This window comes from Lineus longissimus, chromosome 1 (assembly GCF_910592395.1).
Source record: "Lineus longissimus chromosome 1, tnLinLong1.2, whole genome shotgun sequence".
NCBI lineage: Eukaryota > Metazoa > Nemertea > Pilidiophora > Heteronemertea > Lineidae > Lineus > Lineus longissimus.
The window spans coordinates 18,249,740-18,265,160 of record NC_088308.1 but is presented as its reverse complement, the minus strand read 5'-3'; the positions used below and the strand labels follow the sequence as shown (position 1 = coordinate 18,265,160).

At 41.7% G+C, this 15,421-nt stretch overlaps 1 protein-coding gene across 1 annotated transcript; it reads left to right on the top strand.

The window, feature by feature from the left end:
- The first annotated feature begins 875 nt into the window (after window positions 1-875).
- On the top strand, window positions 876-15,421 carry LOC135489650 (uncharacterized). Its single transcript, XM_064775095.1, has 14 exons — window positions 876-928; window positions 2,166-2,354; window positions 3,159-3,394; window positions 3,764-3,999; window positions 4,166-4,328; window positions 4,516-4,576; window positions 5,019-5,128; window positions 5,530-5,568; window positions 5,677-5,777; window positions 6,223-6,485; window positions 6,898-6,979; window positions 10,493-10,623; window positions 14,068-14,210; window positions 14,464-15,421. Exons 2-14 carry the CDS (start codon window positions 2,192-2,194, stop codon window positions 14,746-14,748), a joined length of 2,013 nt encoding a protein of 670 aa, XP_064631165.1. The 5' UTR covers window positions 876-928; window positions 2,166-2,191; the 3' UTR covers window positions 14,749-15,421.

Below are 15,421 nucleotides of genomic sequence, written 5' to 3'. Positions count from 1 at the left end.
TTGGAAGCAGTGGATGCAAATGAACCCGGGCGCACAATATCAGGACAGGGTCTATCAAAACACATGTCTGTTTCACGAGCTCCATCAGATTATTAGTCTGAGACAAGATAAGGCTATCTCATCCCGGGCACATGTTTGATTAAGTTGTTGGGACAATCTTTAGTCATCCCATAACGAATGGTAGTCCACTGCGTCCGGAGTGTAATGTTTGCTGGGCCTATTGACACCCATAATTTGTTAATATCGTAACATTCTTGGAAAGTAAGTGATACAAAGTTCTTTGACTTGTGATGCAAACATTGTTCCAGTAGGTTTAAGGCGTCATCGGTAGAAATCAACCACCTGTACCTCTATTTGAAGAGTGTTTTCAGGTGCGCTGGCGTTTAAATCTTTATTGGCTTTATTTCTTGACAAGCCTCTTCCCGCAGCAACCGCGGACTAAAAGATTTTTTGGATCTTTCGCTCGGGAAACGAGGCTAGTACTAAATGCATCATTTGCGATGTCTGTATTATCGTGTGATTGGTCAGGCAAACCCCCAGTTAAACTCGGCATCCTTCAGTACTTCGAGAAAGGATATGGCTGAAGAACTACTGTATCTTACGTCATTTCACCGGGTTCGCTTTTGGTTAAATACCTTACTTTATTGCTACAATGTCGCCATCATTTTGATTGCTTGGCCATGGCCATTGGTCACTTAAAAGTCTCCTATCTTCAAGTCACTAATAAAGCATTTAGCAATAAGCGGTGTTCTTGACAGGCGAACATAATATCTTACAAACGGTTAATAATTCACCGGGGTATCATATGTTTGTTTACCGATTTATGACCACAGCTGCTTGCTCTGATGTAGTTGACAGAAAGCGACGGACTGCAAGCTACGGAGAACCACGCAGCAGTATTGCCGTATTCGGATAAGCGTATATAAAGGTAATTAAATTGTGATCAAGTCGAATTCTTGTCGTTCTCGAATTCTTTGCGAGTTACTTCTATCCCTTTAGTGGCAACCCTTTTGGGCTTCTTACTTCCCGAATGATGGTGTGGTGATACGGGTGTTATTGTTTTAAATGGACCGATGCTATGTGTGGTCAGGACAATAGTGTGCCCTCTCTTTACTTTGCGCCGTCACATGTCGTGTCGCTGATAATGATTTTCGCCAGCATCGGTTTTGGACATCGCTCGTAAATTCCAGGAAGGTTACATTCCGTTCAAATGCTTTTAAATGTCCGACGGGGCAATATATGGTAGTGTGCCGCGGGGACAGGGGTAGTGAGTGTTGTTGTGTGAGAGCCTTGGCCAGGGTCCGTTTGGTTGTTCGGTTCTAGGTCACCTTACCCGTGAACAGGGAACAGTTTGGGAAACACTGAAATATGGGAAACGCTGACAGAGGTTACACCAACATTGGTTTCCATCATGCGCTTTTAATCTCCGAGATATCTAATTCCGTCACTATACAATGGGAGATGACATTCGGGGGGGGGGGGGGGCTTTAGACTGCTTCACCTGTTCGAAACCACGGCCTTCATTATATTCTAGATCATCCCTGCCCTGCGCAACCCATTGATAATGCTCGGGAATCGTCTGGAAAACAACTGAGACCACACATGGTGTGAAGAGGAATGTTTGAGGCTGTCAGCTGGGTCTACGAAGTGTTGATCATCACAGCCAGCAGCAATTTATTTCCTATTCCGCATAAATGCTTGTTTAAATACTCCAGTTCAAATAATTTTGACGTCTGGAATGGAGATGCAAACAATACCATACATTTCGGGCTGTTTATCTTGTACCTGATGATAGATTTGTCAAAATAGATGACAGGACCAATATAAGCTTACCGATTTTTAACAGAATTGTATTGTTCTGGCACATCTGAATACAAATAAACAATGTCATAGTGCAGCCATTGTGCATGCAAATTCGTCAAAACTTGGCACTAATAATATTGTGTATCTTGCATATCAGTCTACAACGGCATTTGTTGTTGAAATTTGTATTCAGTTCCCATTAACACAATTGGAAATTTTTAGTTCAGTATTCGAAATTCTTTGACGACTGGAGTGCGATAGGGATTTACAAACCAATGCAGGCCAACCCAAACTCGTTTTGATATGCGAGGGTCTAAAACTTATTAGAATAGGAAAAGTCATATCCCGATAATGTTTTTTAGGGTTCCTTTTCCCGTCAACTTCCAGAATGAGAGCATCACAGGTGATAACAGCCCAACTGTTGCTTCTGCTCAGTGCTTACGCCGCTGATTACAGAGTTTCTGAGACGAATCTAACGGCTGAGACACGGAGGGAAGTGAAGGAGCTGGAATCTCAGTATGCGGACTATATGCCAAGGGAATGTAGAAAAGGTAAATACAGAAGCCTCCAACTCGTGGTCCTTTCAAATTTAGACTAAAAGTACTCGTACCAGTTGATGGAAAATAGTTCTTGAGAAAAAGAATGATATCAAGATATTTTGATTTGGTTAGTTTTAACACAAGAGGTAATTTTGTGAGACAAATCGGCAGTAATTTGAGCCAAAAAGAGATAAGATTGTCATTATCATGCCCGTCTCAATACTGATCAATAGGCGGGGTTCGTTTTCTGCTATGTATAGATCCGGTTATTCTATCAGTCGGCTGCTTCCAGGCGGTTGTGAATCCGATCCGATAAATAGAACTTACCGGATTTAGAAGAACGCACTATACGCCTTTCAATTTTGAATTAGGACATTTAAAGGGGGGCACGCCGTTCGTTCGCATACATTTACTGTGGGCCCAACTATATCTAGTTCCTATTTCTAACGACAGGCGTAGCCAAATGTCATGATACATGCGCGCGTCGCCAGTTGTATACATGTATTTGTGTACAATTGGTGCGCGTATACTGTTTCCCGATCGCTGCGCGTTATAATTTAGGTTGTCCACTTGGTTTATCATGATGAGAATAATACAAAGTTTATGTAGTGTTTCAATCATCGCTAATCTTTTAAAAAACGAGAGGTTTTCTCTGGTGGCGTGTGTCATTTTCATGGAAACAACAATCAGAGTAAACAGACAGCGTAAATAAGCAGGATATGACAGTGTCACATCGCTGAGGTAAAACGAATGCTCTTGGTTGTAACACGGATATACAGATGGAGGCACCGCTATTCGATTAATTTTACCTTTCAGATATCTGCCTGGGTCAATCAATCAATGATCCCGATAGGGGGCAATTTGACTGCCCCGATGCTTCCATTGGTCAGGTCGTACATCTAACCTGCCCCTATGACAATACCTCCGAAACTAATATCACGTGCAATATCAAAAACAAGAAGGCATCATGGAGTACATTGATCTCAACAGCAATAAAAAAATGTCCGATGTCTTACTTCGGTCAACAATTGGACGTTTTAGCTGGATATTTGGTAAGTTATTGTCGGGCGAGATCCTACTTCAGTCGACAAATGGATCACTCGCTGAAATTGCATGTTATGAGAATGGGGACCACTTAATAACCAATGGAAGAAGGATGGGGCAATTTTTCACCTCTAAGAGTAATTCTGTACACTCCATTTACAATTTGGAGAGAAGGCTAAACATGTCACGACCTATAGTTGGGCTACACCCCGGACGCAGTGGACCGGCCTCGTTCCTCACCCTCACCATAAGGAGACCAAACTAGGATGACGCCCAGGGAGTCTAAGTAGGGCAAGCCTTGGGTGATATTTTCTTCGAAAAAACCTCGGACGAAATCCATCTACATGCATATCATATCAATTCTAATTGTCTTCCAGACAATGAATACCACTAACACAACCCTAACCAATGCTGTCGACCGTCTGTGGACACTTCTTGTGAAAATGAAGTATGACGTCACGGTTCGCGCCATGAGAACCGTGTCGCAAACAACAGAAAAAACCAAGGAGATCGACCTTGACCCGTGTACGACCTTGAAACTTCTAGAGGTCGCCGAAGTGATACTCGTGGCAGATTCAGATGTGGTTTTCCAGGCAAGCGGGTACTATAAAAAGTAAGTTGTGGAATTGATTCCGGTGCAGCAGTAACCCCCCCCCCCCCGCCCTTTAAACATTAAATATGCGATTCTACAACTCATGAATCAAAATTGGCAAGTATATATTAATCCATACTTGATATTGGCCATTGCAGGAAATTAAAAAGTGTTTCTTTCCTTGCAGGATTGTTGAGTTCGTTTTGAGAGCTAATGAGACGAGTCTGGGCATCTTGTGCCCGGATACTCCACTTTATATGACCATAACTGAAACTGTTCATATGCATGATGGTTCCAGAAAGGCATTTTCTGGTCCAGAGGCTATCATTGTGGAGTTCAGCGCTAAGATGGTAAGTTTTGGCCTAAAAATTATAACTTCAGAAAAAGATGTTTAACCATGATTGAACGAAACGATACCTTACTAGGCTCTAATGAAAGACCGGTACGTGGAGATATTGGACATATGAACCGCACGCTATATGTTGTCTACTCAATCTACATGCAGGTTTAGTAAAGCGAAATTTCATTTTCTAACAGGAAGATGCATCTGTCATCAAGGACAGATTTTGCTCGGACGGTGCAAATATGGTCGTTAAAGGTAAAGTGTATCATATCATATTCACTTCTACATGTATATTCCCTGAACTCTCGAAAGCGGCTAATCCGTATTCATTACGGCCACGGATTCGTAGTAATAACGTTTGAAGGCAGTGCCATAAGTCGTTTAAAACAAAACAGATTCAGCCAAATTGTTTCAATGAATTATTTTAACCATGTCGCAAACCGTCGTGTGTCAAGAAACCCAAAAAGTCTTATGACAATGCAATGGCCTATTCAAGGCCATTCAGAGGAAATGGCGGTAAATTCCAACAGGGACGGAACGACGTCATAAAAAAAGAGTTCTTGTTTTGCGCGAGGAGGATGAAAGTGGAATATTTCACAACCAGTCCAGTGCCTAGGTCCGTTGCAAGTTTGATAGATGAAGTAGAAATAGGAAAGGAAGCATCATTTTGAAAAATATAGTTTTTGGTCTTTGTCAGGTCGGCAAGTGTCGTTGCTGTGGAGTACAAACCACACATGCACCCTGCTAGGCGATTCATCCCAAACGGTTCGGTGTCGGTGTGACTTCTATGCGACGACGGGTGGAGTGGTAAGTTTATATTTTTTACACTAAGTTTTTCGTCTTCTCGCCACCCGGCCTCCCCCCCCCCCCCACACACACACACACTGGCAAAATCTGAAATGAGTTTTTTAACACACTCATATCAGATTTTGCAGCAAATAATTGTTGGGGTAATTTTCCTGTTTCCACTAATAGCATGTTTACCAAGTTGGTCATTTTTTCTTGATCGCAGAAGATAAGGTAAACAGTTGGTCATTTTTTCTTGTTCTATCAACACTACTTACTAATTCAGATATATCTTCTTCCTCCACCAATACCATGTTGGCTATTTCTTCTTGTTATATTTAGGCAGACGGACGATTCATAGCAGACTCGGCGTTTTGGGTAAGAAGTTTGGGGCTTTATCTTTGCTTTTCCCTCTTCTTCAGGGAGTGACGACTTTGTTCATTACAGACGATGCATTTTGGGTAAGCCTAACAAATTCTCCCTTTCTGAATTTCTTTTTAAAAAGAATTCGATAATCACATTAGATCTATTTTCCTGTAGATAATTTGTGTCCTTATATATTTTTTCAGAGATTTCCCCATGTGGTAGAACTTGCCATTGTCTCGTATATTTTGGGATCCATATCAATAATTTGTCTGGTGCTCACGATTCTGACTTTTACAATATTCCCGTAAGTAGGCCTAATGTCAGAGTAGTAGATACAATAATTTAGTGCTTGACTGTCGCTCAGCATCGCGCAGGTGGTTAACGCTGCCTAATTCAGAATTTATAATAATTCGTCATGGGAAGAGTTCCATTCCATTATCTCTACCATATTTCGCATTCCCAAACCAAGTCAACCAACGAAGTTTGCAAAATTCTCGTGGATAATGAACGCTGTTTCATCTGCTTTTGGTATGATATTCACCCTGACGCACATTCGATGATAAGAATTGACATGAGTGCATGCCCATTTATATATTTATTGTTGCACACCTATCGGCATTAGTTTAGCGTTACGATGTAGCAGATAGCGTTAATAGTATAAAACGAAAGAGCATTCCGCTGGCATGAATCGCCCTCTGCAATCGTTTCTCAACGACAAGAACACGTTACGAGACCTGTTCTCCTTTCAGGCACCTCCGCCGCGAGAGGGCCACCATGATCTTACTAAATCTCTGTTCGTCATTGCTTCTCCTATACGTCGTCTTCATGACCTCCACGCTCCTTACCAGCAGCTACCATGGCTGCGCACTGGCCAACATTCTCCGCCTCTACTTCCTGTTGGCTTCCCTCATCTGGAATGGCGTGGAGGGTGTTAATATGTATATCAAACTGGTGCGTGTCGTTGGATCTCACATTTCACACTTCGTCTGGAAGGCTGCAGCTGTGGCTTGGGGTGAGTTCTCAAGAACAAAACTGGGTCTTAGCTTCTGAAATAAAGTAATCATTAAAGTGAAGAAACCCCTGCCCTGTGGCTCTTTGCACTATAATCCATTCAAATCTGCTTAAACCGTCAAGGCCACCCTCCCCATTGGCGCTTCATACCGCATAACCATGTACAAGGGAAACTTAACGAAAGCCAATCGTGCGTGATACAGTAATGTTGAGATGTGGCACTCGGCCTCCAGAATGACGGTATCGTGGCATATAGACTCCGACCTGCAACCCCTGGTGCAGTGTACTCAAAAGCATCTGAACATTAACAAATCAAGTTCAAATTAACAAACGTAGGCTATTTTGCCATCGGCGCTCGGTTCCTCATTATCCATTTATTCCTTTAGATCTGTAGATGCTTCGTCTTGTTGCAGGATTTCCTGTCGTTATCCTGGGCGTGGCATTCGCTTGTAACATTCACATTTTTCACGGAGAATGGGAGAAATGTGTTTACAAGTAAGTACAGTCAAGGTCATTTTCGAGATTGTACAACAGCTCGTGCGCTGCTGAAATACCTCAGAGCCATCAATATAAAAAATGGTTGGTTGGTGTTATTGCCATCAAGTGTCATAATGTAACTCCAAAAAAGGCGTTGACGGACTCGTTTTTCAGATATTGAATCCTCGGTAAAAAGTATTCATTAAGCAAATACCGTTTTCGTTAACCACTGCCACAGTGACGCTGCAGGCGCTAAATGCCGTAGTTATGTTGAAAATCAGGAACGAGCCATGAGGGAGAGGTTGTTACCATTTTTGTTTCAATGACGCAATTCATTTAAACAGCACAGTGTTACTCACAAAATTTGGAGACCGAAAATATTCGGTAACGTAAATATCTTGGTAACCTTTATCCTGAAAAGTGAGAAGGATGAACGTACATTTCATTCATCGAGATTAGTGTTATTCTTTACTGTCAGTTGCAATTCCATTTTCGTGTCAATTCTTTTACCTTTTTGTGCCACCGCCTTCTTCTCTGGCTGCCAGACCGAGTTAAGGCCATTCAAAATAAATTACTTGTTTATCATCACTCCACCTCACGATATTTGGAGGGGAGGCCCTTTGATATTGATATTTGATATTTTGTTTGGCGCCAATGTTTGATGGGGAGGGCCTTTGATATTTGGTATTTGATATTTTTCGGTCATGAACTTGGCAATGTATTCCATTGGGAGGGGCTTTGATATTCGATATTTGATAATTTTTGGACTGACATATTACAAATGTATGTATAAGCCATGTCAAGTAGCACCATGATCTGCTGATGATTTATTCCCCTGACATTTTACATGTACCGTACAAATCCATGTACATCTGACACAAGCATGCAAAGTGACAGCAAGCAGCATGGCCCCAAGTCTCGCCCATTGAAAACATTCTCCTCATACACCACATAGTGTGTGAGCTTTGGTCAAACATTCATGCGTTGAGCAAGAAATAAAAACACATGCGTTTATTCATCTCGATTCCAGGCTCATCGGCAATATAAAAATAACTGGTAGGCCTATACGCATTTGCCCACGCAGGTATGAGGTTGAGAAAGTATTGGTTCCAAAATCTCCCCGAGTGTAGTCTCACTGAGTCAATAATTCTTTTGTGTGCTGACAATTCACTTTGAATGAAAATAATTCATTGCCGTTGAGCGAGACTGGTGTCACCCTGTACTGAGGTATTGAGACATTTTTTCAGCATCGGCTGGCTGCATGCTGCGTCTCTGGATTTGTTTAGTCTTAACTAATCACTTGTACCACATGTGTGATGTCCAGAACGGGGAAATGGATATCAATTATCAACAGGCCACCGGGTCAGGTAAAATTAGGGCGGTAGGTTGTTTGAATCTGAGTTGGAAGTTGAGGGCACAACTTGGAGCGGACGGTACCTTGATATTTGATATATCGAATATCAAAATAATCGGCACGGGACCTAAATGTCGGGGCGGGCGGTGATGATAAACAAGTAATTTATGTTGAATGGCCTAAAGTCTGCATCGATAACTCGATATGTGCATGAGCAAACCCTGACTCTTCGTTATCAGATACACCGGTACGATGTAATCCTATATATGCATTAGCTGCCTTTAGACTTCAACATGTTAAAGATTCAGATAAAAAATTGCAATACGCCGTGCAGTATCTCAGTGATGTTCTCTTCGACTTTATTTCATAATATCGGACTGACATTTACTGTGAAATATGATCGTAAAAAGAAAATATATAGAACGCACCTGTTATCTCCCATCAAACAGTAATAATAATGGATGCAACAATAGACGACTCGATAAAGGCGCATTGTTCACTTACTAATTAACTCTCATATTGCTAAGATAATTATTTTTTGACACCTATCAATATCAGGTTGTGTTCTGTCTATTTTTTGACCCCGTCGTCAGTAAAAGGTCCCGACTAGGACTTTACAGCGGTGAACAGACACAATACGCGGTATTTCCTCAGTACTGGCCTCAAAAAGTAAAAAATGGCCATAAACCGAAATTATGATTCGTTATAACCAGTGTAAGATCATGTTCACCAAATTCGTCATCTTTCAAACTCGTAAAGCGTTGCCTAAACTCACAGTCTATTCCGTTTCTGTCCAAATATGTTGTCTCGAGCGGTCGCCATTACATTCATGGCGCTTTTACCACTGAATGTCTATCGTCATCTTCACCAACTCGGGATCTTCCAAACCCGCAAAGCGTTGCCTAGGTTCAGTGTATCCAGATCGTTGTCGTCTTCAGCGATCGCGTTAGTGACGGTAGTTGATAAAGTATGGAATTAGTGAAACCTTGGAAACACTGATAAACCTTGGAATATTCAATGTAAACCATGGAATCACTGTGCAAATAGCGCGGGAAATCGGGTGCGTTCCTTCCACGATTTATACCCTCCCAACTGACAGTCTCGTCCCAGCTGACTTTATTGATAGCAATTTGCCAGTTAGTTCAGAAGCCAACATTTTTAATGTGGAGGATGACGTCATCAATTGGCAATGCGCTGTGGTCGTTAAAATATTTTATTTCTCTTCAATGGAAGCAAAAATTAGTTTTTATGATTGTTTTGTATTCCATAGACGATAAAGTATTATGCTCGGTACTAGATGCACGAGATCATAGGACAAACACACACGTGAATAAAAAAACCGCTTAGAACTGGTGACGTCACAAAGATCTCTGCATCCCTCGATGCGTACTGGAAGATGTAAGAAATCGCTCACGGCGAAGGAAATTTTTCATCCGCAAACTTCGGTAATAAACATACATGACTAGGCTTCTTTTATTCATCGTTTGTTATAAAATATCTGTCAATCATAGACAATTAGGCCTAGACATAGTCGTCAACCTTATCCATGCATAATGCATGACAGGCCCCCAATTTTCTCTGTATCACCCTGTATGAACAGACCGATCCGTAGTTCAAATAGGCCCCGCGTGGTGGTGGCGTATTTATAAGCGGAGCGCTATTGGTTCATATTATGGGTGTGTGGTGGGCGTGTCTTCCCATATTTGGGAGATCAGTACTGTACACTGGAGGCGAGGTACAACTGGGTTGTTCTAAAATATAGACTATTGAATCGGATATGCGACAGATTTCTAAATTACCATAAAATTCCGATCTGATCATGTAAGAATAAGCTCCAAATGTTGATTCGTAACCACGTTAGGTTCGAATGGCATTATTTCATGTTTTTATGCATTTTTAGGACTGATTCCAAGGTTTATCACTGGTTCCAAGGTTTCACTGATTCCAAGCTTTATCAACTACCGTTAGTGACTCTGTTACAAATGTGACTGTAATCATCCTGCCTTCATTGTTCGGAAAGCGACGCCTAGATAACAGCTGTCGCCGTCGCAAGTCGCCATGGCGTGCATGGCGCTATACCAATATGTGTAATCATCTTCACAGCATGGTCATCTTCAAAACTTGTAAAGGGTTGCCTTCATTCACATCATTCCCTACTTTCATCTGTTACTTTCCAGATGTCGTCTTCAGCGGGTCACTATGATGTTCGTGGCACTGTTACCAATGTGCATCATCATCCTTACCAACCTGGTCGTCTTCTCCATGGTCCTGAAGATACTAGCTCAGAGGAGCAAGCAGCTTCAGCTAGGTAAGATTACATGTCAAGAATTATGTTGTGTTTCCTTGAATCTTGGAGTAATAGTCAAGATAATTACTCCAAGCTTGAATATACTGTAAAATCACCCGGTGTCTGCCAATCGTGTTCAGATTCAGTCCACAAGTGGTGATCAAAAACAAACTTAAATATGAAATATCAATATGAATATGCAAAGGAAAAATTGAGTTTCAAATGTGAACAATTTCAGTCCTGTTGTTATAGAACAATTGCCGTCTTTATCCAGCGCTTTATTCTGACCCGACCAGCAATGGCAGGCCTAGCACACTCTGTTTTGAATAGAGGGAGACTCCATCATTCCTTTTGTTTGAGATTGGACAGGTGTGAATTAATCTGGCAATATTAGCCTCCTGTGCATAAGTGCATGCAAACACTAAAATGTTTGGTTTTTGCTAATTTAGGGTCAAATAAATCACCCAAAAGTTTTGAAAGCTTCACAAATGATTGTCGCAAGGAAGTACTTTATGATAGTTTGCGAAATTTTGATTAATTCTAGGTGGAAAGTAATATTTTTCGCATATTTGTTGGGAAAAAAATTGAAAATCCTCCAATTTTCAACCCCCCTATGGACACTATGAATTTTTCTCCAATAAAGCTGAAATCTTGGGAATATAATCCTAAGAGTTGTATCAACCACATCTGAAGTCGGGAGTTTGTATCAAATGTATAGTTTCGGAGCTAGCGCAGCTAGCGCAGCTAGAAATGCCCCCAAAACCCAATTTCTCAGGAATTTACACTACGGGCTACGAGTGAAGCATTACAGATTTACCAAAATTTTCAACCTACAGATGGACCCATCGAATTTCCATCCAAAGCACTCCAAATTTTGCCAGTAAATACCTAGACATATATAGAATTGTGTCAGAAGTCGGGAGTTGGGATTATTTTAACACCCCGCCCAAAAAGCCAACTTTATTGATATTTCCTATGCATTTTCCATTAGGCTTGCCAGGACCAATTAAGCAGGTGCACTAATTGGCTTGATTGGCTAGGCCCGCAATAGCTGGTAATGCCGAGGTCTGTCTTGAAGCGCTTAAGAAAACTTGACAATATTCTTATTTTCGCATTGTGCATTCAAAGTAATTCATCAATCATCTAATGTAGCACGCGTTATCAATGATTGTTAACCACATTCTGGATGTCCAGGGAACCATCTTTCTGATGACATAATAAATCACTCTTTCCCGGTGTAGAGAACTCCCCAAAGTAAATGGTGGAGTCTTCAGCACACAAAACAAAATCGCGCTCATAGTCAAGCCCGGTGAACTTAAGTTTCCCATCCTTGGCCAGAAAGACCTTGAGCTTTCTGTCCGAACGTTTTCCAGTGACACAAACGAAATCTCGAATCCCATCGTCATTGAAATGTCCTGTGCTGAGAAAGGAACCAAAGGGACAGGTCTTAGTGGTGTCCAGTACAACGACTGCGTCTCCAATTGTCCCCCGAGCGGAGCCAGGACGGACAACGATCTTGGTAAAAGGATCAGGAGAGGTTGTTTTCGTCCAGTGGCATACCAAGTCACTGAACGTGTCGTTATTCAAGAGGACGATAAATAATAGACCTTGATGACCTGGATCGTTTTTGAGGCAGTATCGCCAGGAAGAACCTGGCACTAGTACGGGGGCTTTGTCGATGTTGGTTATCCATACCTCGCCTGAAATATCATTTTGACAAAGGATCTGCTGTTTCCCATTACTCCAAAACGTACCAACGTCGTTAAACTCACCTGTTACGAGAGAACACCACTTAACTGACCATGTCCAAGTTTCTTTGACCCTCTGTTTCGAATCCACCGATGAATCAACACGGTCAAGGAAAGTGAAATATTTCCTTTGTAGTGTATCATCATCGCACATGACGTCACTGATGCCGTTCTTATCGAAGTCTCCAATTCTCAGAGCGGCTTTGTGAGAGGTCGGACAAAAAGTATACGGCAGTTCTCCAGTGATTTCGAAATAGCTTCCCCGCGACTCCGCAAACTGTAGCGTGCCTGCTGTTGCATTATGGCAAATCAAATCAGTCATTGTATCATTGTTGATGTCGGCCAGCAGTAGCTTCCCGCCCGTAGTTGGTGCACAAAACCGGGTGACAGAAGGTCTTTTGCCCGATATGGCTCCTTGAGAGTTTTTAGTAATCGTCTTTATCCTTTCAACGCACAGCAGGCAATTTTTGTCGCGAAGGAAACTAAATGCTGAACACCTGCTGTCTGATATACACAATCCAATACAATCTACCAAACTTCGACTTTTGACAGTTTTGCCTGTCTGTCCTTCTGTTAATTGAACATCGTATTTCAGTTCAAAATCGTAGGTAACTTTGAGTGCATCGAGCCTTAACAACAAGAACAGTTGAAGGGCGATTTGAGAAAACATCCATCTAGACATGATTAGACTTGGACTGTGACTGGAGCCAGGTTTATCAGAATTGCCGAGCGTAACAGTTGCTGAATATTGATAAATGTGACGACGCAATGATATAATACTTAAAGTACGCATGATCTAGCACTCGAGTTTCAAAAACATAAAATGTGGTGATGTTGATCATTATTTATTCAGTTGGCTGAGTGTCCTGAACCATTTTCCTTTCGTGTCATATCGATCTTTGAACGAGTGTCCACAAACAAAAATGTTGTTCCACAGTGGCGCTTCTATTCTCACGCACTCATCAGCCTCATGTTTGTCCGTGAGAATAATTATGCGAGTGCGATCGTATCATAGATAAAAGAGAGACTTTAGTACTTCGACGGAATGTCCTGTATGTTTTTTTAGGAGTTGAGAGCGCATCGACCTTAAACAATATAAAACAGACAAAGGGCGATTTGAGATTGACATTATTTGACTTGGAATGACCGAAGGGATTTTCCTTGGTGCTATGTTTATCTTTGTCGGGTATATGTCGAGTATTGAGAGACGAAAACACTGAATGATACTAGCCCAAGATTTGTCTGAAACCAGAACAACCAATCATGTTTCAAAAATGCAAAATTTAGTGGTTCTATCGCCGGCGCAAAGGCCGCAGTCTATTCAGTTAGTTGTCGTTTCAAACTGACGAATCGATGGCTGGAGTGCTTTGAATTGTAAATAATTTCCAACTGCGTAAGTACGTGCTAGAAGCAACATTAAAGTGCATCATCGAAAGGGGGCTTTTTACAAGAGAAATCGAATTCTGTGTATCGCTCCTATGGCTGGGCGTGGCTTGAATCTTGTCACGAAATACATACCAGATCGACTAGTTTTGTTGATCTTCCTCTGATACCAGGAAAAGACTATAGACATTTTCACACAGGTTAGAGGTTGCAAAATGAAAAAAGTATTTACAAATTATGTCACCTTTATCACATCTTGACCAAACATGTTTAAAGGGAGATAGCAGTCTCACGTGGTAATCTCGCTTAGATATTTATGAGCTTATCCTTCCAGACAATAGGCGCGCGCTGAAGGTACAACTTGTCGGAGCGGTAGCCATGCTGACCCTGCTGGGCGTCCCTTGGATCTTCAGCTGTCTCGGCCTGGTGGACGTCAGCGCCGAGAGTAGTCTCGGAGCTTTCCAATTGACGTGTCAGGTACAGATATCCCAATTCCTTGAATTATTCATTAAACACAGCGTCAAATGCATTAGAGTGTCGCCGTGTTAGCATACCACAATAGGTTTTAGTGTGGTCCGATTGTTGACGATAGAAAGACTTAAATCACGGATTCTTACGGATAGAATGACTTGCGACGAGGCTGGAAAAACGTGTAAAACAGTCTTTCAGAACGGAAAAACGTTACACCCTCACTCTCCAGTCATGTACATGAAACCCTTATTTCTTCCAGGTGTTCTTCATCGTATTTACCAACCTCCAAGGTACATTTATATTCATATTCCACTGTCTACGACAGCAAGAGGTGCGTATGACGTGGAAGAAATTCGCGTACCGCCATCTTGGAAAGGATGCTTCTTATGAAGTTCAAAGTCGGCTGACGTCATCTGGGACGAATTCTCCCCATACGACCAAGAGGGTGGCTACGAGTATGTTTAGTTGCAGTCCTGCTAGTAGTGATCCTGGGCTCAGCACGCCGCCCCTTCCGCACCGGCCAGAGAGCGACACACGCTACTAGCAGAGATGACAGTTTACTGCATTATAGTAGAGGGAACATACATGTAATGTGATAATTCGACATTATGTTGATAATATTAGAGAGTCACATTTGTATAAACGAAAACACGTGATCAGAAAGATACTGCGTCTACGTATTAATGAACACTTAATTATAACTATTACAGTACTAATGTCTCATTTTATGACATAGGCATGTAAAAATACAAGTTCACTGAAGCACACCGTAAATTAATGAATACAATGACTGCAGCATTTACACATGTAGCTCATGAAGCACAGCCAATTTTCAAATAGACCAATCCTACAACGATTTGATCCGGGCTTTTTGTCGAACAGGGCCACTCATTGGAAAGAATTGGAACATGACAAAATTAATTTGGCATCCTTTTATATACTATATGCCTTCAAGACTATGTTTGGATCGTGCTCGAAATCAGGCTCTGGTTAATGAAAACCACGCGATATTTTCGCGAGATTGGGAATCAGGGAATTGTCTATTCCTTAGAAGACGGTGTATTGTTAGCAATGTAAACATACAACAAAAACGACAAGACTTCTGTGTGACACACACTGGCACACAAACATGCATAGCGGTATATAGTTTATAATCATACTATAACATACAATGTATCTGTACAGGCATTTGAAGTGAATAAATATAGGCTATGATC

Excerpts from the sequence above, each read along its gene's own strand:
- LOC135489650 (XM_064775095.1), top strand. The coding sequence starts at position 2,192 with ATGAGAGCATCACAGGTGATAACAGCCCAACTGTTGCTTCTGCTCAGT. Across the intron at positions 3,395-3,763 it reads ACGTTTTAGCTGGATATTTG|ACAATGAATACCACTAACAC; the intron begins GTAAGTTATTGT and ends ATTGTCTTCCAG. Across the intron at positions 4,000-4,165 it reads GCAAGCGGGTACTATAAAAA|GATTGTTGAGTTCGTTTTGA; the intron begins GTAAGTTGTGGA and ends CTTTCCTTGCAG.